This window comes from Pocillopora damicornis, chromosome 2, assembly GCF_964200805.1.
Source record: "Pocillopora damicornis chromosome 2, jaPocDami1.2, whole genome shotgun sequence".
Taxonomy (NCBI): domain Eukaryota; kingdom Metazoa; phylum Cnidaria; class Anthozoa; order Scleractinia; family Pocilloporidae; genus Pocillopora; species Pocillopora damicornis.
In genome coordinates this window covers 187,501-210,180 of record NC_142671.1, presented here as the reverse complement: position 1 = coordinate 210,180, position 22,680 = coordinate 187,501, and the positions used below count along the sequence as shown (strand labels likewise).

General features: G+C 36.3%; 4 protein-coding genes across 8 annotated transcripts in view; 1 reads left to right on the top strand and 3 right to left on the bottom strand.

The window, feature by feature from the left end:
- Positions 1-1,139: 1,139 nt before the first annotated feature.
- Positions 1,140-4,609, bottom strand: LOC113685025 (uncharacterized). Its single transcript, XM_027202472.2, has 4 exons — positions 4,496-4,609; positions 3,690-3,813; positions 2,825-2,902; positions 1,140-2,753 (listed from the first exon to the last, which is right to left on the bottom strand). Exons 1-4 carry the CDS (start codon positions 4,564-4,566, stop codon positions 2,661-2,663), a joined length of 366 nt encoding a protein of 121 aa, XP_027058273.2. The 5' UTR covers positions 4,567-4,609; the 3' UTR covers positions 1,140-2,660.
- Positions 4,583-12,748, top strand: LOC113685026 (signal peptide peptidase-like 2B). Its single transcript, XM_089194526.1, has 12 exons — positions 4,583-4,720; positions 4,812-4,934; positions 5,938-6,117; positions 6,450-6,545; positions 7,051-7,202; positions 7,481-7,740; positions 8,319-8,442; positions 8,663-8,850; positions 9,344-9,463; positions 9,998-10,078; positions 10,379-10,533; positions 11,353-12,748. Exons 1-12 carry the CDS (start codon positions 4,661-4,663, stop codon positions 11,443-11,445), a joined length of 1,632 nt encoding a protein of 543 aa, XP_089050652.1. The 5' UTR covers positions 4,583-4,660; the 3' UTR covers positions 11,446-12,748.
- A 1,068-nt stretch (positions 12,749-13,816) lies between these two features.
- Positions 13,817-19,469, bottom strand: LOC113685024 (U6 snRNA-associated Sm-like protein LSm7). Of its 2 annotated transcripts, none has more exons than XM_089194640.1 (4): positions 19,395-19,469; positions 14,819-14,906; positions 14,477-14,548; positions 13,817-14,271 (listed from the first exon to the last, which is right to left on the bottom strand). In XM_089194640.1, the coding sequence occupies exons 1-4, from the start codon at positions 19,452-19,454 to the stop codon at positions 14,135-14,137; spliced, it is 357 nt and encodes a 118-aa protein (XP_089050766.1). In that variant the 5' UTR covers positions 19,455-19,469; the 3' UTR covers positions 13,817-14,134. The 2 variants fall into 2 exon arrangements, with proteins under 2 accessions (XP_089050766.1, XP_027058272.1); XM_027202471.2 differs by lacking the exon at positions 19,395-19,469 and adding an exon at positions 14,984-15,026.
- A 29-nt stretch (positions 19,470-19,498) lies between these two features.
- Positions 19,499-22,680, bottom strand: part of LOC113685064 (methionyl-tRNA formyltransferase, mitochondrial) — an 11,138-nt gene continuing 7,956 nt past the window's right edge. For 2 of the 4 annotated variants that reach the window (XM_089194581.1, XM_089194571.1), the window contains 5 exons: positions 22,634-22,680; positions 22,286-22,377; positions 21,686-21,755; positions 21,263-21,345; positions 19,499-19,660 (listed from right to left, as the gene is read on the bottom strand). The exon at positions 22,634-22,680 is cut by the window's right edge and continues 29 nt beyond it. In XM_089194581.1, coding sequence (XP_089050707.1) covers positions 19,499-19,660; positions 21,263-21,345; positions 21,686-21,755; positions 22,286-22,377; positions 22,634-22,680 — 454 coding nt within the window. Of the gene's footprint in view, positions 19,661-20,144; positions 20,611-21,262; positions 21,346-21,685; positions 21,756-22,285; positions 22,378-22,633 lie in introns of those variants that run through there. The other 2 variants (XM_027202522.2, XM_027202523.2) reach the window with 1 other exon arrangement.

Below are 22,680 nucleotides of genomic sequence, written 5' to 3'. Positions count from 1 at the left end.
AAACTTTTAAGTTTTAGCAAGCTCAAAGCGGGCTTTGACCATCCTGTGCGCTCGACCAGCTAATCAGAATACTTGATTAGCTTCATCTCTCTCGCTCGACGGGCCAATCAGGACATAGGATTAGCTTCATCCTTCTCACTTGACTAGTGAATTAGAACACTGGATCAACTCGCGGGGCCATACGTTTCGAGCGTTAGCGCTTCGTCTATCGCTCTGAGAAAGGGCTAACGCTCGAAACGTCAGCTTTTAAACTCTTTACGGTGGCCAATTTACGTTACCAACTCAGTTGATAATACTTAATTATTCCGTTATACTCTCCCACCGACGCAGCACTACGGTTTCTCTAGAAACGTACCTCCTTTATCTATAGGGAAAGGGACCATTAAGAGACGCGACTTTCACCCGAGTGCAAGCCCCAGCGGAGCGAGGAAAGCAGCGCGATCACGGCTCACGAAAGTGTCACTTATTTTCAGTAAACATTAAAATTTTTTAAAACCATTATTATCTTCTGTTATACTATATGACGCTAATAAGAAACATCTGATCACAGGTTGTAGTTCACTGGAAATAAAAAGCACCCTCCCCCATAAGGGATACGTAAACTGGCAAATAATTATAAAACAATGTCAAATCGTTGCGTCGTCGGCCCACGGATTCCAACTACTCTCGAAATGTTGTCTTTCTTTTGAATCTTCTGAAGTATAGTACAATTTAGTTCCGTTTAGTAGGGCTGAACTTTGGTAAATCATATCTCAATCGTCGTTGACTTTCTTCTCTACTCTGATGGTAACGCATTTATTGTGCTCTTTTTCCTTCTTCACACCTTTTTCCTTCTTATAATCTATTTTTTCCCAATCTTTCGATTTTAATTGTTTCATTTTTTAGGCAAGAAAAAAATCCGGGTTTTCAGAGATTTGTCTGTAGTACTTATTGCATATATTCAGTACACACCGAATGTCATGTTCACTCGTATCGTTTTCAGAAAAGACGAAGTACCGGTACATGTAATTGTATTTAGTAGTTTTCACTTAATATCATTTTGTGTTCTCTTCCAACACCAACTCTGGGTGAAAGAAAGTTAAGTTGAAAGTTACAAGTGACTGCAATCCTTACGATCTCAGCGACCAATGAGAAGCAAACACAACAACAACAACATTTATTAAAACACGATAAAAAAATTACAGCAGAGCTAATGTGGTCGTGTATTTAAAAGTTAAAAGTAGTTTACAAGTGAATAAAACGCTTAAAATCTAATCAAAATTTAAAAGGATCTAACCTATTTTAAAAAATAGATAACATGTCTGTAAACTAATCTATTCGCATCAAGTTCTGCGTTTAAGAAAATTTTTAAATTAGCTTTTGCTTGCGATTGCACGCGTATGGTTGTCAAGAGAATTCCATAGTGATACGTCTTTGTAACAAGTGGACTTGCGAATAATTTCTGTATTTGGTTTTATTGGTTTTATTTTGGTTTTATCTATTCGCATGAAGTTCTGCGTTTAAGAGAACTTTTAAATTAGCTTTTGCTTGCGATTGCACGAGTATGGTTGTCAAGAGAGTTCCATAGTGATACGGCTTTGTAACAAGTGGACTTGCGAAGAATTTTGGTAACAAGAATGTCAATTTCCTTCGCAAGTTATAGTTGTACTCATATTTCGTAAACAGCTTCATAATAGGAACGGGAAAGAAGTTATAAAAACAGTCGTGAGCTAACATAAGTAATCTATATTCGTATAAATCTTAAATAGTGGGTCACTTGCTTTGGGCTAAGACCTGATCGCTGGGAGAGTACCGATCCAGGCCATAGATGATCTTTGAGGCACGTACATGTATTCTCTCCAGCTCATCAAAGAGCGATTTGCCGCAGGAACCCCATACAACCAAGCCATAGATAACAGATGGTAAAAATACTTTGAAATAAAAATCAGCTCTCGCTGTAGTTGGTAAGAAATACAAAGACCTGAGAAGATTCATTTTTTGTGAAAAGGACTTAATTAACTCTTTTCAATTTCGATGCCTAAACACCTAGTTGATTTAACTTGAGTGACAACACTGTTGTCAAGCAGACGTCCACTCTGTATCATTCAACTTGTAGGGTGCTAACTGTGTAAGTATTGTTGCATTGGTATTGAACTGATAAGTGTATGAAATAAAAAATTACAAAGCTGCTAAATAGCCCAAAATATAGATATTTCCAAAATGGCCTTTTGAGATGTTACAGTTTTTGACATTCATACAAGGAAGGTGGCTATTGGGCTGAAAGCTGACCTATTATTCTATAGATTTAGATTTTAAAATAGGAATTTCAGCTCTTAAAGTTACCCCAACTTTCAAGAAAACAGGTCCCTGTGGTGTTATTGCACCAGCAAACTTGGACATGACCCAGGCCTGAAAATGCTCAGTGAGTAACACAGCCAGATAAATTTGAAATAAGCAAATGGTATACCTAGACTTTAATTTAAACATTCCAGGGATGCAACTACCCTGATCTGCTGTCTGCAGACAGAAACCTGTGTGTATCAGGTTATACATGAGTCAGTGATAACCCTCCTGCCAAACAGGCAATTAGTTATTCCTTCTGATGTTTGATCTTTTGGCGACCAGTTCCTGAGCCAATGCTGATGCATATAGTTTATCAATATACACCAATGTCTGAGATCTTACTGCCTTTCCTTTTGTTCCTTGCTGTTGCAAGCTTCATTTCTTGCTATCCACTGGGGATATTCTTGTTTAACCATTTTCCAATAACTTTCCTGAAGAGTAACAAAACCATTAGTAAAAATGCTATCTGGTGTTTCAGGCTTAGAACTTTCTTGGAACCCACCTGGAGACTGATAAACTGAGCATTACTAGTACACATGGTTGCCTTTTTTCCCAATCCACTCTGAAGTGCTTCCAATTCCTTGTGAGGAAGGTAAAAAACACAGTTAATACAAAGAAACTAATTACTCATAAGTTTCACACATCAGGATGCCTAATTTCAAAGCCAGAAGGCATGTATAATAACTTACATAATAATTTACATGACCAATTCTGATTCAACACAAGTGCAAATTACAGACAGCACACATACTGCCAAAATTTCATCCATGAATTTATGTAATGCATTTTACTTGTAAATTATTAACTAGTAACAACATGATTTCATGTGCAATTTGGTGTAAATACGCACTTGTCAAATTTTTAAAAACTTCAAATTCCAATCACCCTATAGGCTTGTACAATTTTGTTGCCTTTTAAAATTTACTTGTGCTTACTAAGACCAAATTGCACACAAAATCATGTTGTTACCTATAGTAATTCAAATTCAAGAATATTCAAATTCAAGAATGGTTGAAGAATAAATCTCTCTAGTTGGTTGCAGGGAATCTATCCTTCTGCCTTGTTTAAAGCCAGGAGTCCATTAAGTAATGGGCTCCTGCTGAAACTAATTCTACAATGAAAACTGCTGTTTATTCAAGTCCTTACCTCAACTGTAATTAATAATTGCATAAGCATTAATAAAATTAGAAAACAATTGATAGGTTTATCCACTTTTCCAAATTAAGCATGAGATAAAATATTATCTTTCTTTGTAACTATTGTGCAACCATTATTTGAAGTAGAAGAAATGTTTTATTTCAATCTATGAATTATTATTATCATTGTTGTCATCAGTATTATCATTTTACCTACTAACTGAACATTACCTGCACTAACTGCTCATTTCTTGCCTTAGTTCTCTGAAAGTCATGTGTAGTCAACTGAAGTTTCTTCTGCTGTGAACTCATACGTGACTCATTTTCTGCAAGCAACATCTCACGTTTGGCCAAACTGAAAAACAGTGCATTCAATATTTATATGCACTGGTACCTCTGCAATACAATTGCTATTTAGTTATGAAGATGTATCACACTAAAAATCCTATATCCCTTCATCTAAGTACAGCCCTAAGGAAAGCAGCAAATAGCTCGATGCCACTGACTGTGAACAAATTATAATAATTTTGTGAGGTTAGCTACAACCCTAGATAGTCAAATAATAATGGCAATTGATAGCCTGTGAAGGCATTAGTTCATAATTGTATGTATAGTTCTGAGGATAGAAAAGACAGACTAATATCAGATTTCCAATGATAATTCACAGTTTCCTTCCTTCCTATTTTTCGGATTAAAGCTAATATTTTGTGTGAAAACTTCACCCTAAGAAGGATTTCTGTAACTAAAGAAATAGTCTGATATCAGGTAAATGGCAGTTATAGTCATTACTTCTTTAATTTATAGCACTAAAAAATCAGTGGAACAGTTCTTACCACCAAAAATTACTTTTTTTTTTCAGATGGAGTCAGTCTTATTTCAATCACGGGCCTCTGCTATAGGACACAAGACCAATTAGCACACACGACCTGAAATGACCAGCATTTTTAAATAGCGCGCGTCGTTCAAAAGACCTTGACACCAGTTGCCGCCGAGTGAGGCATCACGTTAGATAACAATGAATAAAAATTAAACCTTACATTTCTTCGTGTTTATGGCTCAGATGAGCTTCTCGTGCAAGCCATTTCGCGAGGTTGCTTTCCTCTTCCATCACACGACACTCATCATCAACGAAGAGAGGGTCTGGGAGAGATTTATGATGTAATGATTAACCCAGTCCCCTCTCCCTCTTATAAGAGGAAAAGATGGCAGCCTTTAGCGGCGGGTTTGTTTTGTTACTGATGTTTTGTACATTTACAAACCAGGTATGTATTGATGACCTAGCTGAAATCGAGGAATTATTTGATGCTGAATCCCTCTGATGCAAGGAATTGAATATTCTTCCTTTTTGATCAGGGAGCTGGACAAAATGTCGGTCAGTTGGGCGTTCTTCACATTGAGGGAAACGAAGATTCACAGAACTTCTGCATCGCCTTTAATGAGGAGTGGGTTTCTCTTCCTACTCAGCTGGATAGCACGGTAAATACTGACTTTTTTCAATAATTCTATTCTCTTGAACAAATTCTGCTTTTTCTTTAAACATGAATCTGCTCATCTTTGGGATTTTTTCAAGACTTGTTAAGTTGCGAGGTAACGAAAGTAACAAAGGATTATTTATTACATTCGAGTTATTTTGTGTTTGTTTGTTTTGATGGCCGTTTACTCCGGTTGAAACCATGAAGCCTCGGGACAACTGTTTTCGTTCCTTTTTATTGCGCTGTTGACAGATCGGGGTACTCTTGTCTTCTGCAATTGTCTGATGCTTCATGTTGTGAAATCCGGAATCGCCTTCAATACAAGTTTCATTAAATATTTAACTCGTGGTATAGGAGCTTCTAGTGATTTTGCAAGCCTCCCTTATTTCAAGCATTTGTCAGTGCAACAGACTTCTTAGATTATTTGAGCGGACAACAAAATCACAACTTGATTTTTTTTTCTTAAACTTGTGAATTACATAATTATAAAAGATAATGCGCGAGTTAAAGTAAACCCCAACCCTCTCTTCACCCCTGAAATTGTGTAGCCTTCTTTGGTGTGGATTAAATACCTTATTGGCAGCTCTTCAAGTAAAAGATAGGTGGAGTATTTGCACATTTTTTAAACTTCTGCCTAAGTTGGGTTTTCTCTGACTGTTGTATAATAAGAGTGAGAATAATGATGATGATAATGTTGCTATTATTATCAGTAGTAGTAGTCATAGTGTTATTATTATTATTATTATTATTAAAAATAATAATATAATTAATGATAATGGTGATGGTCATGAATGATAATAACTATAAATTTGGGAGTTCTTTTTCCATTCAATCCACTAACACAATGTTGATCTTGTTCATATTGTTAATTAAGGACTTGGCTGTCATTTCTTATGAGACTCATCATTATACCTTAAATCTAATCTATAAAGAGCCAGCATTTGAGTGTTGCAAAATTGTTTTTGCTGTTATTGTAACTGTTAACTACCTACATATATGTTTTTCAGCCAAAGTATCCTTTGGTAGAAGCCAAGCCTTCAACTCTTTGCAAGGAACCACAAAATCACTCAGAGATAAAAGATGCTGCTGTAGCAATACAAAGGGGAAACTGTACATTGTTTCTAAAAGCTCTGTATTCACAAAATGCTGGAGCAAAAGAAGTAGTCATTGTCAGTAATGATAGTTTGGTAAGTGAATTCAGCCAGGCACAGTCATACACATGTTTGTGAAGCTCTCATTGCAAGTACATGAGCATGTAGAGTTCATCAGTGATGACCAAAAAACATTGAGTTCTTCTTGACATAAAAAGTTCAGATGTCCTTGAATGAATTACATATTAAAATTGTAAGGTTTCTAGCATCAGTACTAGAATTTACTTCAATCATGAGTCAGATGTATTACTTGTTTTGGTTTAAGGTCTTCTAAAAAGTTTAGATTATGTTTAGGAATAAACAACTTAATAAAAGTAAACTTAAGTACCAATGTGATTCTAATTTACTCTATATTTATGATCATTCAGTTCACCCCAGTTGCCAATTCATCAGAAGAGTATGCTCAAGTAACAATTCCTATGGCTGTGATTAGTCATGATGATTGGATCAAATACAAAGATAAGGTTGGTCAATATGTTCACTCTTCTCTTCAGCAAGAGTTTAAAAATTTGCAATGTTGTGGTTGTGGACAGGCTTTCTCCATTCCATTTAAATTTATTTTCACAATAAAAACCACAGGCTTAACCCTTTTTTCCCAAGATCTGACATTAATTCTCCTGCCTAACTGCTACTTATTTCCTTGTATATTAGTTACAAGAATTTGGGTTTACATGAAGGGAAAAACATCCTCTGCCTGATAAGTTTGAGTATTCTTATTACCTATTTGCCAGATAATGTACGGATATTAAAGGGAGAAGTTTCATGTTACCATCACTTCTGGGGATCAAGGGGTTAATTAAACTCCTAAGTCAAAAGACAGTAAAAAACATGACTCCTAATTTCAAGAGCTCACTAATAGTCCAATTTTACAATGTCATTTTAGTGAGTGAAAAGAATGATCAATCAAAATACATGTACATGTGTATCAAGATAGCATCTAAGCAATATGTTGTAAATTTTTATATATAGGATTTTGGAGGTGATGTCAAAGTGCAGATGTATGCTCCACCCACTGATTTAGTGTCTAATATTGATGGCAATTTGGCAATATTGTGGCTACTTGCTGTAGGTACTGTGGCTATTGGAGCTTATTGGGCTGGTATTACAAACAAGAAAATCATGTAAGTTGGTAAATATCTGTTTAAAAAAAATCATAATTAATATCGATGCCCACTTAACTGTTTAAGTTATCGGGTATTTTCAATAGTTATATTTTACTGAAGAGTTGGTGAAGTATCTGGATGGTCATTTTTGCCAGGTGCTTTTAGTAACCTTGTATCCAGTATTAGATCAGTGAATTAGCACATGATCTCCACATCATTTAGTGTGTGGGTGATAAAAGGATGAAAAAAATTATGTAATATTTGCAAGTAATTTGAATCAATTCTGTTCTGTCAAGGGGAAGCATGTTAAGAGGCAATACTAACACCAGTGGAGATGACAGCCAAGCTAACAGAGAGCATGGGTCTGCTGGAGAGGACTCTTTTGAAGTGACTCCTCTGTCGGTTGTTGTATTTGTTCTTCTGGTTTGTGGCACTTTACTGTTGCTATACTTCTTCTATAAGTATCTGGTGTATGTTGTGATTGTTGGCTTTGCTCTGGCTTCCTGTTATGGATTGTACGAGTGTCTTCATCCTCTTGTTTTATGGCTTCCTCTTGGTAAGTAATAACAGCATTGTGGTGATGTACACTGTAATTCCTATGCAGGGGTGGGTTGGATACCTTTCCCCTCCTCTTAGCTTTGTAAAAAAAGCAAAAGGAAATCTCTGTAAGTTAATGGTTAGCTAATAGAGTCATGTATTTTAGTCTCTTTTGATCTCATTAATCTTGCAGATACATTGTATGGAATGTAAAGCTCACTTTTTGATTTTGTAAATATTTGATTTTCACTATGGCTTGTCAGAATGTTTTACTAAATATCACAGGGAGGTTTAAGGTTATATAGAGCCAATGATAGGTCTTTATCAGTAGTTGTTGAATTAAAGGAAAATATAAGTGACTTAGTGGCAGTCACTTGTAGCTTTCTGTCTGACTGATTGAGCTGGTAACACAAGATTCCAAAGCCAATCTCATAGGACAGTCAAGGTTTTTTTTTTAAAGAACATGTAACTATTAGTTGAAAATAGTCCAGACCAATAATCGGATAAGATGCTGTAGTTATTGTTTAAAGCATCAAAATAGTTTTATTAGATATAGATGATATAAAAGCTTTTCTTTGATTTTCTTTTTCAATTTAGGAGATTGTACAGTCCCAGCCAACCAGATTCCACTTTTGAAAAAAGAGCTGCAAATAAGAACTGTCCTGTTAATACCATTCTGTTTGGCCATTGCAATCTGGTGGGGTATTGAAAGGAATAAGAGGTATCTATTTCCTTGAAAATATCTTTTAAGTCAATATGGTAAATTCAACCCTACATATACCTCCATGTAAATATAAAAAATGGCAAATAATGGTAGATTTACTGCACAGTAATAGTACAGGTCCAGTTAGTTTTGAATTGAAACTAACATTTACTAAAGCAAAAAAAAAAAAAAAAAAAAAAAACGCTTATTCTCTGCAATGTATTTTGTCTTTCTCTAGCTATGCCTGGATACTCCAAGACATATTGGGTATATCATTCTGTATAAGTCTGATGAGAGTCATCAGATTGCCAAGCCTGAAGGTTTGCACACTGCTCTTGGTCCTTCTTCTAATTTATGATGCATTCTTTGTTTATATCACACCACTCTTCTCTGCTGGCAAGAGTATCATGGTTGAAGTTGCAACAGGTAAATGTTTTTGTTACTCAGTTTGGAATTTATCTACAAGTGGTTGGGTGGGATGATCCCTCTTTCACATAAAAGAAACAAGGGTGCTTATGGGATAAAGGATATGAAATGAAGAACTAAGAACAATCTTGTCATCAAACAAAACTCCTTTCAAAATGGCTCAGGCCTTTAATGCAGTATAACAGCACTTTATTCATTTATTTTTTTACTTTCTCATATTTTGGTGCTTGCATTTATCTCTTCAACCTTTGAATTCCCAAGATCGGATTGTTGATTCTCCCCTCCAGTTGCTAAAAATTACCTTGTATATCAGGTACAAAATTTTGGTGTTGAATCAAGACAAAAACTTCTACCTGATAAGTATTTTCCTTGCCTGTTTGCTGGATGTACAGATATTATAGGGAGAAGTTACATGTTGATCACTTCCAGTTTATCATTAAATCCACTCACTTGGCACTTAACCTCTCACATATGTTTCTCTTTCTTTGCTAAGGTGGTGACAGTAAAGAATCATTACCAATGGTAATTAAGGTGCCTCGACTCAGAATGTCAGTGTTATCTGTGTGTCTGAGACCATATTCAATCCTGGGATTTGGAGATATCCTAGTTCCTGGTAAGCTCAATTTTTACCAATAATGAGAATATATTTTCCTTGTTGTCAGGTTTTTTTTAAGATTTTTTTTTAAAACGCTTGCATGTAGGAACCAGCACACTATATCAATTCTATGTTAAGTATGTGAAATGGCTTTTAACATCAAATCTACAATGGAATCCATAATGTCTCCATTCTATAGTCAAGCACAAGAATGTAATTATCAATTTGTATTTTGTGGTTAAGTTTTGTCCATATTCATCTACTTTTTCACATGGTTGTTTCTGGTAACTAGTTTGAAACAAACAAGAAAATTTTGAACAAAGGACACAAACTTTCAGTTTCATTCCTGGATCCAAGAAGTACAACATTGTATTAAATCAAGTAATCAAGTGGCATTTAGCAAGTTGGTAGTTTCAGGTCCAAATTTGAAAATCACCTGTTGTGGCTATAAAGCCCAAAGGAGTATGAACAAAAGGACTGTTTTGTTGTTATTGTTGTTGTTGTTTTGCAACTAAGTCAAGATTGCTAAATGATGTTAAAATTTATTTTTAGCCCTTTACATCAGTTTCTGTCACACATTTGATATCATGACAAACACTCCATGCAGGATATATTATGTTGCAACTACTGTAGGTGAGTACTTAATCAGTAAATTGGACTGACTTGAATAATTTCAATTTATTAATAATTCAATTTTTACTCCTGACCAGCTCTAGTGAACATGTATTGATCACTCAGTATGATTGTTGTTTTACAATATATGACGGTTTTAAATGTTTGAATGATTTTAATTAATGATTTATGGCTGATTTCAAGTTAAAAAATGGTCTGAATGGGAGCTTTTTATAGTTATATAATAAATTATATAAAAATATTGTTCAGTATCTTGTTTGTATTTATCTATTTAAAATACATATTTTTTTGTGGTTCCAGCTTATGCTGTAGGTTTACTCATCACATTTGTTATGTTGTTTGTGATGGAGCAAGGACAGCCAGCCTTGGTGTATTTGGTCCCATGTATTCTGATAACTGGTGTTTTTATTGGCTGGAGACGCGGTGACCTAAAGAAACTTTGGAGTGGACAAATGGTACTTTACTCCCCCCTCCCCCCCCCTTGCCTGTGCATGAATCTTCTGCTGTCTCTTTTGGTCACATCTTATTTTTTTTAATAGTCTTTGGCATTTTTCTTAACAAGGAGAAATTCTATACTTGATTTTACTAGGTTTTACTCAAAAGCTGAGCAGTTGTTGTTTATAAAGTTTAACTTAAGTGTTTTATAACAGGTTAATACATTTTCCTTTGTTTTGTTTTGAAATGCTTTTCCATGGTCCATAGACAAAGAAAATTAGTCAAATCAAACTAGTTTAAAATCAATTTAACCTGAAACTATTTTCAATGACCACATGTAGAAATAGTTACAATGAACAATCCTAAAGCAAAGTTTGCATAAAGATGGTAGTACTTGAACCTTTTCAGAGGTTTTAATTCAAACAAATTTAAGATATTAACTAATCCAAGTTGTTTTAACTGTTTTCCTTCTTCATCATAACACTCTGTGAGGCAGCCAGTCTGGTATTATATTCATGTTATTTTCATAAAAAGAGGTTTCAGAAAACATTTCAAACCACTGTAGGGCATTTTAATTTTGCTGGAAGTATGTTTTGTGCATTGGGTGTTTGTATATTCTGTACCAGAAATTTTTGTGGCTTAGAATGACTAGGATTTGTTAGGATTTAATTTCTTTTAGTGTTCTTGTTTTTCTTCGATTTTTTTAACTGTGTTCATTTTATTGATATTAGCAATTTTCCCCATCTATTTGTAATGTATTTTTTAAATATACTTGTTTATTTCTTTGCTTGTTTGTTTGGTTTCTTTGTATGTTTATTTATTTCCATTTGTTTTCTCAGGTTTCTGAAGATGTTGGTCAAAATGATGATAGTGAGGATGAAGAATTCAATCAGGAAAGTTTAACTAAAAGGCTTATAGATAATGAAAACTAGGAGCAGTCAAATGTCAATCATTCAATTTGTTATTGCTATCAATTCATAGGTAAATCAGTGAGAAAAATATAATTTATTTATATTTTTAGGTAGTTAAAGTTATTTTGCTAGAACTGGTTGGTATATTAATAGCAGGATTAATTTTGTATTAAACAAGATATCATAATAGTGGCAATTCCTTTATGGGCATATGTTTCATTGTACATTGTGTATGAATCATGTGTTAGGTTTGACCTACTACTGAAAAACAATTTTTGATTTAAGAGTGAATTTGTTATCATGGTGACTTGCATGGAAAAGTAAGTCACATAGTGAGTGAGTTAGTGTTCTTTTGGTACAACAATGAGATCAACTGAAAAAATTGTAGCCATTGGTGATCATGAGAGATTCAATCAGCTTTAACTTAAAGCACTATTTTGATATCAGGGAGTTGAAATGTCATTTGATAACTTTAATTAATATGATATTACTAGAGAACACTGTAATGGTTCCAGAAACAAGCTAAATCGGAATTTATTTTTGTATGTTACTTGGATATGTTGTTGTCAAACTGATTTCACAAAAACATTTAAATACACAAGTGGCTTTCATCACTGGCAGGAATTGAATTTTGCCTGCTACTTAAACCACTCTTGGCTATTATAGGATGCCCAAAAGTTTTCTGTAATTTTTCTAAGTTCTATATATGTAGTTATTGGTAACATTGTCATATATAGGACTTCAAACTTCCTTCCCAGTCCTCATCTGGTAACCCACAGTGTATAGCATGCCAGTAAAGGATTATTGAAGGAGTTACTGGAAAGAGGCTGGATCAACAAGATAATTTTTCATGCAGCCTACCTAAATAAAGCAGATATAGGCATGGTGGTGTAATTAAAAATGGAGTTAGGTTTGGTACATTCTGAGAAATAATGCTTGTGAAATTCTGTTGAAAGAGATGAATTATTTTTATCATTAGTGGTAGAATTGCAAAAAATTAAGTTGGTAAGCGAAAAAGCTACTGCACTACAGGAGTGGCCTGCATTTAATACCCGTCCTTTTGTCAGTTTTTGTTCCATTCTTTGGTTTTTCTCTAACTCCCCCCATTTCCCTCCTGTGCAAAAGTAATTTCTAAGTTCTTTAACTAAATTTCAACATGTACATAGACTTTATGAATTAAAGTACTTAGTATCAATATTATTATGAACTGCTAGCAGGTATCTACTATTACTGTAAGGGTAAACCAAAATCTGCAGTGTTATTGGGCAATATTATTCAAAAAGATTCTTTTAGGGGATATGACATTAAACTTTCAATTAATTGATGCTGTATATTTTTTATTAACTGATGATTGTTTTTGGTGTATGTGAACTAACCCTAACTCCCATCACAATTTGAAGTGGATCTTGATTCTCCTTACATCTCCTTACATGTACATGGTCAAGCAAACACCAAGACGTGTTCAGAATAAAGAAAATTGTTAGCAGGAGATAATGTAACTCAGCTAAATCTTTAGACTACATACAGAGATTTGGATCAGCTTTGATATTAAAAGCAACAACACCCTTAAACCTTGTAATTGAAGATTTGTAGTACAAGCTAAAAGAATGATGAGAATCAATATATATATGTTATTCACCAGCCAAGGTTGGTCCATATTGGGAAAAACTGTCCCCAAGGTCTTAGATACTGCCTGAGGCCTACAGCCTCAGGCAGTACACAAGACAGAGGGCACAGTTTTTCCAGTTATTTTTTTTCTAAATCCTAACAAATGGTTGCAAAAAGAACCTGGATGATAAAGGGCTGTAATTACGGCAAGATTCTCCATAAACAGAACAATTTATGAGGGAGTAGATGGTAGAGAAAACAAGGGTGAAGCAAATGAAAGAGAGAGGTTTCATCAAAACATTTATTTGCGCAATGATATTAAAAGGTGATTTTAAAGGCTTCCAAGAAACCTTTAAAACATTTTTCGGATACTGCCCGCTGTGAGCAGGCCGGATGGGGAGAATACTGCTCACTCTTGGAACCAATCAGATTGCAGGATTTGTGGAATACTGCCTGCTCACGAACTGAGAAAAATATAAATGGTGTTCATCCTTTTCTAAAACTGAAGCAGGGATTTGTAAACCATGTAATTTTATATTGGAAAGACTTCCAGTGCCTATAGTGTCTTTCCTCTCACCCCTCTGAGAGCAGATAAGAACATCACACCAAAGTTTGCTTTAGATAAGAAGTATGGAAGTTAAAAACTCATGCACAACACTCTTTATCTTGTGCCAGTCTCTTCTTGTTCCAGTTTCAGCTTGCCCAAAGCAGTGCAAACCATCTTAAATTGTATGTAATTCAAAACTGCTCTATTTTTCCCAGCATATAAACAAAATTACACATGTTTAAACAAGTATTGTGGACTTTACTTTCTTTATATTTTCTTACAAGATATAGAAGGCTACTCTTGATATCCTGCTGAATATTGGAATGAAATCCCAAAGTATCTTACAACCTTTCTTCTAATTTCCATGCAAAGCTGTGTGAGTAGACACCCATACATAAAAAAAGATCCATGGGCAAAACAACCCTTACTGCACTTTCCTTGAACTTCACATTTTGCCTAAAAAAGAGAGTAGGAAAAAATAGTTTCACAAAAGGTGGGTAAAGAGCAGATTTTTGGGTACCAGGCAAAAATGTTTTTAAGATGCTGACAAAAAGTTCATTCTTGTTGCAAGAATGGGTTTGCTATGGGTTCCATGCCATCAACAGGACAAATTAAAACCACAGCTGTCCCTCTGCACACAGCCAGGCCCAATTGCCTTGTCTCATCAGTGAGTTTGAATGGGTCATCAGGATCTGTAAAAATGACAAAATCTTGTGAGCAAACATTTTGAAATTTTCCTTCGGTAAGGACCATGACAAGCTCTGTGTATGTAAATTTGTAGAGAATAGACGATAAATGCCCTTCAAGGAATGTGCGAAGTTGACTTGTTACCTCAAAGATTGGTAGTACCACAACTGGGCACTAAATCGGAAATAAATTATCTTTGTAATCTATTACCTCTTAAACATTCCGTTGTATTATCCAACACTACATTCAGTAAGGCATCAAAACCTTTCAAAACACCTGTAGCTGGAGACAGAAGTAAATATACCATTAAGTTGTGGGTAACGTTCAGCAACGCAATGCGTCGCTCAAATTCTGATCACTTTCTTAACATATGGACGAAATTATTGACGAATACTGAAAGTGCGAATAAGAAGCCACTGCTTCTGAATAAAAGGAGATTTATCACTATACACACTAAAGAAGAGACAGGTTACTCTATCTAGTATCTTTAATAGTCATACCGCGTGTCGGCGAACACGAAAGTACATCGATTTTTAAATAACTTTGTCTTACCTTCTCTTCCGCCTTGAAATTTCACTCGAACTCTTTTATCAAGAAATTTGGACAACTCAAATATGCTCTCCTTTTTCTTTCTTTCAGTCTAGAAAAATGTGATGAACAGTTATACACAAAAACATACACTGATCGCTCTTTGACAGGATTTACAAGAACACCTACCGCCATCTTGGTTATTTCCGATAAGATTTATGGGATTGGGAAAACTCTCTTCCAGACCCCCGCTAAACTTTGGTGACTGCAGGTGATCTCAATTGTTAGTTCTACTCTTGATACTTCGAAACATAAACCTTCTTAAAATATATTAAAGTTCACACGGCAACCAGGTGGACAATCAGACATAGTTTGATGCTACTCTGGTTTGCAGATTTAATGAATGTAACTGAAGAAGACATAGTTTGACGCTACTCTGGTTTGCAGATTTAATGAATGTAACCGAAGAAGTTACGATTCATAGACCCAACGTTTCGACACTCCTGTCTAGTGCCTTCGCAACAAGAGGTCCTTTTATATGATCACTAATTAGCGGCCTTTTTTCTGACGAGGTGTAAATAGGCGTCAGGAAGCAAACCGCCATCGTCACGATTTAAAGGAGCGTGGGCGGAGTTAATATGCCAAGCCTCCAAACAAAGGCGCTGATGGTAACGCCGATTAGTGGTGATAATTTTAGAATTATCCCACCCAATTGTATGGTTGGTTAGGCATGTATGCTCCGATACAGCTGAATTTTCCTTTTTGCAAAGAAAAACCGCTTTTTGGTGCTCTTTTAACCGTGTACCAAACTGACGTTTGGTCTGTCCGATGTATTCGTTGTCACAGTCATTGCAAGGAATAGAATAAACGGCGTCGGTTCGTTGTTCTTTCGCGACAGGATCCTTAGGTTTGGCGAAAATATGCCCCAAAGTCTAAAAGGTTTTTAAGCAACTTTAACGTTGTGGCTATTCAAAATTCTCTTGATGGGTTCCGTAACACCCTGTATGTAAGGAATAACAGCAAAACCAGTCACTAGTTCCCTTTCATCAAGAGCGTTACTATTTGTAACTGGTTTTTGGCAGTTACGGAGAAAAGTTTTTGTATAGCCATTTGCCTTTTGGACATTGGCAAAATATTTCCTCTCCTCAGCCTTCGAATCGAATGAAGATGATAGACAGTCAGCCCTCCTAAGTAAAGTTTTGGCTACAGACTTTTTATAGCAAATAGGGTGGTGAGAATCGAAAGCGAGGTATTTGTCGGTGTGGGTAGGTTTACGGTATACACTTGTCTCTAAATTACCCTGAACCCCTCTGGACACATTTAAATCAAGAAAGGGCAAATGTCTATCCTTTTCACGCTCAAGGGTGAATTGGACCGACGGCTCTATTGAATTCAAATGCGACAAGAAGCGCTCCGCTTCATTTCAGGATACCGCAGAAATAACATCATCGACATCGTTTCCAGAAAAAGGGTTTAACCGGTGAAGTGGCTAAGGCCCTTTGTTCCACGTCTTCCATTACCATGTTAGCAATGACAGCAGAGACGGGCGAATCCATCGCTGTACCAAAAACTTGTTGATAGTAGGTGCCGTTATATGTAAATTGCGTGGTTTTGAGGCAAAAAGACAGCAGATGAATAATATCCTCCACAGGCAAAGAAGTTCTTTGTCCCAGGGAAGCATCTTCTCTGAGTCTTTCCTCCGCAACCTTAACGGCAAGATCAACTGGGATTTTGGTGAAGAGCGAAACAACGTGGAAGGATACTAATTCTTCACAAACGTTAAGAGTTTTATCTCTTATGAAATCCGCAAATTCGCAGGAATTTTTGACAGTGTAATCAGTATTCCCAACAACAGGCGACAAAATTCTCGCAAGATAACCAGAAATTGCATAAGTCGGAGAATTAACAAAAGAGACAATGGGTCTCAAAGGAATTCCCTGTTTATGAATTTTTTTTAAAAATTTCGCCCCAACTCCAACTTTAGGTAAACTGACTTGAAAAAGTGATTATTCGTAAAAGAAAGAGGACTGCGAACTAACGAGCGGTATGAGAAACGTGCGAAAAAGCGTAACTGACGAAGAAAAACGCTAACAAACTTAACAAAAAGCACTAACGAGGAGGTATAAAAAAAAGATAAAGAACAAAATAAATAATTAAATACGAATTACACGAAAAATAACCAGCATGTGCTTAAAGCGCAAAAAGTCTCAATGTAATTGATAAGCACATAACTCACGCTCTTGTGATCATGAACTGCCCCTTTCGGATTTTGCTAAAATTTACCTTCAAATAGCGAAGGGGTTTACTGCTGTCTCGGAGTATTAAAATTAGATTAACTAAAGTACATCCTTATTCGTTATGAGTTTATCTTCGCTTTGTTAAACAGTTGAGGTAAGAACCTCATTGATTGAATTATCGAATAATTGACACTTAGGATATTAAAAGGACATGATTCTTTGCAGTCGCCAGTGAAGAAGATCGCTGACTTTAATGGCTTTTTGACCTTTCAGTGCGGCATTGACTTTTTAATTACTGTCAGGCTTTTCAAGAAAGAGTGTCCAAAGTAAATCTATGAGAGAAAACAACATAAAGGAAAAAGTTGTCTTAGCAGTTTTGATTGACTGTCAAAGACCAAATTGAACTTTTATCTGACTCTTATAGGGAAACATAATTTTGGTTTTGTTACGTGTGAGAGGCGAGTATAAATCTAATCTAATATTTTTAAAAGATGAACTTTAGAGATGAATGCATATATTTTTCTTCTTTACAACACTACCCAGCTTTCCTTCTGCATATTTTTCACAATAGATCTGTCGGAGCCACTAAACAAAGATCCTGAATGCGCCAAAAACGAGAACTACGAAATGCCAAGAAAAACCGAAGCTAGCATGAGCTGATGAAGCCGAAGGATTCTCGCAGCCTTAGAATATTGTGTTCATAGGCAGCTGAAAACAGCTCCAAAGCCTTTACTGCTTAATTTCAATTTGCAAGCTCATGAGAAAAACCTAAGATCTTTCAATAAATTTGCCTTCTTTTAAGATGTACATCAGGTTGCATTGGTAATTTCCTGTGGGGCTTTGTCCATTTATGAAAATTGTCACCTGAGTTCATTAGTTACGGGACTTTCTTCAACGATAAGTCAACTGAAAGTAAAAACAATAATTTTTATGTTTATTTGGTAGACTGCAATTTATCCGGCCCACATTCAGAATTTTATGACAAACATCACACTAGTTCATTGAAAACGCCTGAAGGACCTTCTATTGACATCCAACTGAAATCCTGATTGATTCTAAAACAGTTACATTTGACAAGTACCTTCTGATATCTAAATCTTTAACATTAATTTAAATGTTTAAAGTTTATTTTGTTCAGCAATATGAACCTTGAGAATAGAATCTCACCTTGTATAAAGTGAGTCATCTTTTTTTCTTTTAAGATAAATTTCGAGCTAATATAAGGCTGGAAAATATATTTCTGCTCGATTGTGGTTATGGTAAAACATCTAGCTATGCCTTATCAATGTTTCAGTGAGTCAGTATTTTCCAGCGGTGGGTAAATCTTCCTTGTGGGGATCTTAGAATGGCCCTGTTCTTAATAAAGTGTGATGGAGCTGGGCGGGAGAGGATTCAAATATGGTAGAAGAAATATTTTGGCGATGTTGTTATCATATTCCTGTTCTCGACCACTAATCTTATGAAGAAAGCTACTTTTTACTTTTTCTCTTGAACGGAATTCGAAGCTGACGAACCGCGGCCTGCACTGCTTGCTGGCTCAAAAGTGAGTCTATCGAAGCAGGTCCCGTGAACCAGGAAATCGTGACGCGTTTCAGTTCGCGCAAGCCAAGTGGTGCTATGTAGAGCTGTTTTCCCCAGTTGCTGTGTGTTTCCCCAAAAAATCCAGTAGTGGTGCGGAAAACGTAAAACTTATAAGTCCACAGGCTTAGCTTCCTTCCTTCTCTGACAGAGAGCATCTTCCTCGCACGCTCTTTTTAATTCTCTGATGTCAGTTTTTTCCGGCGGAAGTAATTACTATTAAAAGGAGGAGGCCGTAAAGATAACTTTCTCTTGAAGAACTGATCGTAATTTATCCCTTTGTAGGTATTTTAAGTTTCATATTTACTTCCTCATATGGGAAAAGACTGCTTTCATCTCATCTTAGACATCTTAGCGTGCAGAGCAAGTGTAATTTTGGCGAGCGAAAGCTTAGTAATTTCTTGAAGAGTATTATTGCTGCCATCTTTGATTTTAATGGCTGCGGGAGGCTGGAGAGAGAGAAATAAATTTGTACCAAGGGGGCGGTCGACGGTCACAAATAAAAAGACGGGTGGGGGTGGGGGAGTTAAGATTTCCTTCCCCCACCCTCCTACCCCTACCGTCTACTCTAACCCCAAATCAAACATGGTCGGTCGGCGTTAGACGCATGCACTGCAGGCTAAGCTCATCTCAAGTGAGCCATGCCTGTAATACTGGATTCCAGTATTCCAGAGAGCACCAGGACAGGGGTGATCGTTTTACAAGTCTTGTATGGACTGTTCTTCATCATGGGAATATCAAAGCCGAAATTTTACAGAAAACTAAGTACTAATGTAGCATCTTACTTTAGCAGATCTGTTAATACTGATAATTTTTACTCCTACAGTATCCAGGACGCGTGTCATATGTACTTCTTAATAGACCACCCTCTCCGTAGAGTCTCTGTGGCTCAGCGGTAGAGCATCGGAGCGCGGAATCCGAAGGTTTGATTCCTCATGAGGACACGACTTCTCGTCATGAGAATTTTTTCTCTGTCCCACGCTCGTGAAAAGACGAAAAACATCTTTCTCTGGTGTATATTGTTGACAATTTTTTCCTTGCATAGGATGTACTGTTAAATGACGAAAAGATAGTCAATGTGAATCATGGAATTCCTGTAAATATAAAATCAAGGATGTCTGTGACATCTCTATAGTCCGCGTCACTTAACCAGGTTCTGAAAAGATATTACACTGCCGTGATGCTTTCTTAAGCAATACACAGGTTGGATGCTTCTCTGCGCTTGGTGACAGTTGCTAGTTGCCTTGCGCTTTTTTTTATTTTTTTTATTTTCACCTTCCAACTGAGATTGGTCCATTGCTGCAGGTAGTAGGATATAAAAATACCAGAAATCTCCCAGCGACCCGCCAACGATGAAAAGTTTAACGGGCGAGGTCTACATAGGAAGGGTGTGGGGAGGATGAAGGTGAGTGGGAGGAGAACAGGAGGAGAGGAAATTAGCACAAGTTGGATTTAGGGGGATAAAGCAGTACCTGGAAAAAACATGGGGATAACTGCTCGAGAAAAAGAAACACAACATCAAAAGCGCAGCGTTGTTGGACAAGAGACGAGTAAGTTTAATTTAGCAATTCTTTTCTTCTGCACTACCATAAGTTAATTCCTGTGACCTGCCAGCAGTCAGCTAGTAAACCCTCGATAATTACATTTTAAAATAGGCCGTTGTCAACAGTAAGAATCACATTTAAACGGCAAGAATCACATTTCAGGCAATGTCCAGTGTGGTTCCAGCTGACCCGCTTTCATGCTGAAAGCTCATTTCTGTTTTCGAACCCTGCACAATATTCCAAGTAATACGTGTGTTTGTATTGTAGGTAACAACTGACAAATGATTTTAACCACATAACAGACCCTTTGTCATCTTTCTTTCCAAGGAAGACTTTGAAAACATGATTTTGACGGATTATGAATTGAGCTTAAGTGAAGATATGCGTTAGCAAAGTCTCTGGCAGTAATGACAGTCTTGGTTTCAAACTGTAGCTCTGTTACTCCAACCCAGGCGTCCTAGGTGAATATAAATATAACGTATTATAAAAAGATTCAGAATCCGTATTCCTCCAGTTCTAGTTCTCATTTCAGTTGAATTTTAAAAAAACTCCTTCACAGACCGACACAAAAAGCTAAAAGATCACTTGATTACACAGATGTTTCAGGCTTAGGGCTGACCCACCAGCTTCACAGAAAGGTTAACTTCTAAGGCAAACCAAGATGTTGCATTCATTCGATTTTACACGACCAGCGAGCATAAAAAATAACCGAGAGTGAGAAAAAAACCTAGGGGCACTAGGGAAAAGAACAATTTGTGTATAAGCAAGGACAAATTTTTATAAGAGCTCTACTTCAAAACACCTGTGCAGCAATGTTGACAAGAGCACCTTTTATCTAAAAATATAATTTATTATCCGTTTTTAAAAATGGAAAGTCGAAATCCGACTGCTGACAATCTTGTTCGTAGTTATTAAATTTTGTTTTTACAGCTTAAATTGCTGAAATTCAACGAGCGATTAAACCTTCAAGAGAAGCCGAGAGCTTTTACCTCAAACTGCGAAGGAGGTATTGGTTACAGTTTTAGCATAACCGAATACATTGAAGCATCAATACATTGAAGTATTACGTAGTTTTAAGAACAGAATAATAATACTAATTGTGTACATACCCGACATCTGATGAAAAGGGTATCACGGTCTCTATCGTATTTCACTTCCCCTGGAATTGTAGACTCACCATCTTCAGGTGTTACTGGAAAAAGTAACATGGTAAGAATCAGTGAACGTGCTAATAACGTGGTAATAATCAGGAAAACGATTTAACAATCAATGAACGAATATACTCAGGTCACTTAATCAATGAACGAATATACTCTGGTCACTTAATCAATGAACGAATATACTCGGGTCAATCCTCGCCAACTGAATTGTTAACGATGAGAATAAGCCTCTCAGATTCGCAATATGTTTAATTACCAATATCCTTACATTGAAGTCAAATTTTCATGACGTTTTAATATTTTTGTCAATTCAAAAACCTCCCCTTACGTCCACACCCAAGAGGAGTGGTAGTTAAAGCCAAACCAACTTACGCTGAAGACATTCTTTAGACATTTTGATCAGCTTAACCTTTTTGCCTCTCCAGCTTGTCTGAACTCCAACCTAATACGTAAAAAGACGCAAAAAAAGAATGAAAACGAAAAAAAAAAGGTTACATTTTCCCACTGAATTATCAATTATTTAATTTTCCTGAGATAAGAACGAAAAAGGATAGGCAGTTTTTTTTACTTCTTGGACGATACAGCTACCACCGCACATAGGAATGACATCAAATGACACCCGAACAAAACCACCTTTGGTGATTTTACCGATGGATCAGACTGACCAATCCCGACCGATGTACTTGAGTCCTCCACCCACAAATATCAAAGCACAACTGACCGATAACGTTTCACGCATCACACTTAAAACACTTTATTGATAAACAACTTCCCTTTTAACCCTCATCGTGACTTTCGCTCAGGTTGTCAACACGAGGCAAAAAATTCTGAGAGAAATCAAAGCTATGATCATTCGTGTTCCTGTTTTAAAATTTTTAGTATTGAATTCTCAAACATAAAAATCAAACCAAAACTGCATTCAGGTATTAAGCTGCCGTGAATAAATAAACGCAAACAGGAATCATTTCTTACTCGGGACGAGAGAGCATTCCATCGCCTCCTGATGTAAGACCAAGTGTGATGTGTCCAGTCAATGTAACCATCCTCTTTAGTCAGACGATGGGCTGTGACAGCGGTAACAATTATTCAACTAATTAAAAATCACAGAGGATGCAATATGCAAAATTCCTTGGAAAAAGTCGAACCTGTATTCAGCGATCACCTACGGGGAATGGCGGGGTGACCGTGTAATAGAGGTTGACCGCTTAATACAGGTTCCACAGAATAAGGGTATTAGAAAGAACGATTGAAAACGCCATACAGTGCTGCTAAATACAGACTGGACTCTATTTGTTACATTTCAAAATCGTCCGAACTTACCCCAGCTAGCTTTCATCTTTCTCAACTGCATGGGATTTTTTCGTAAA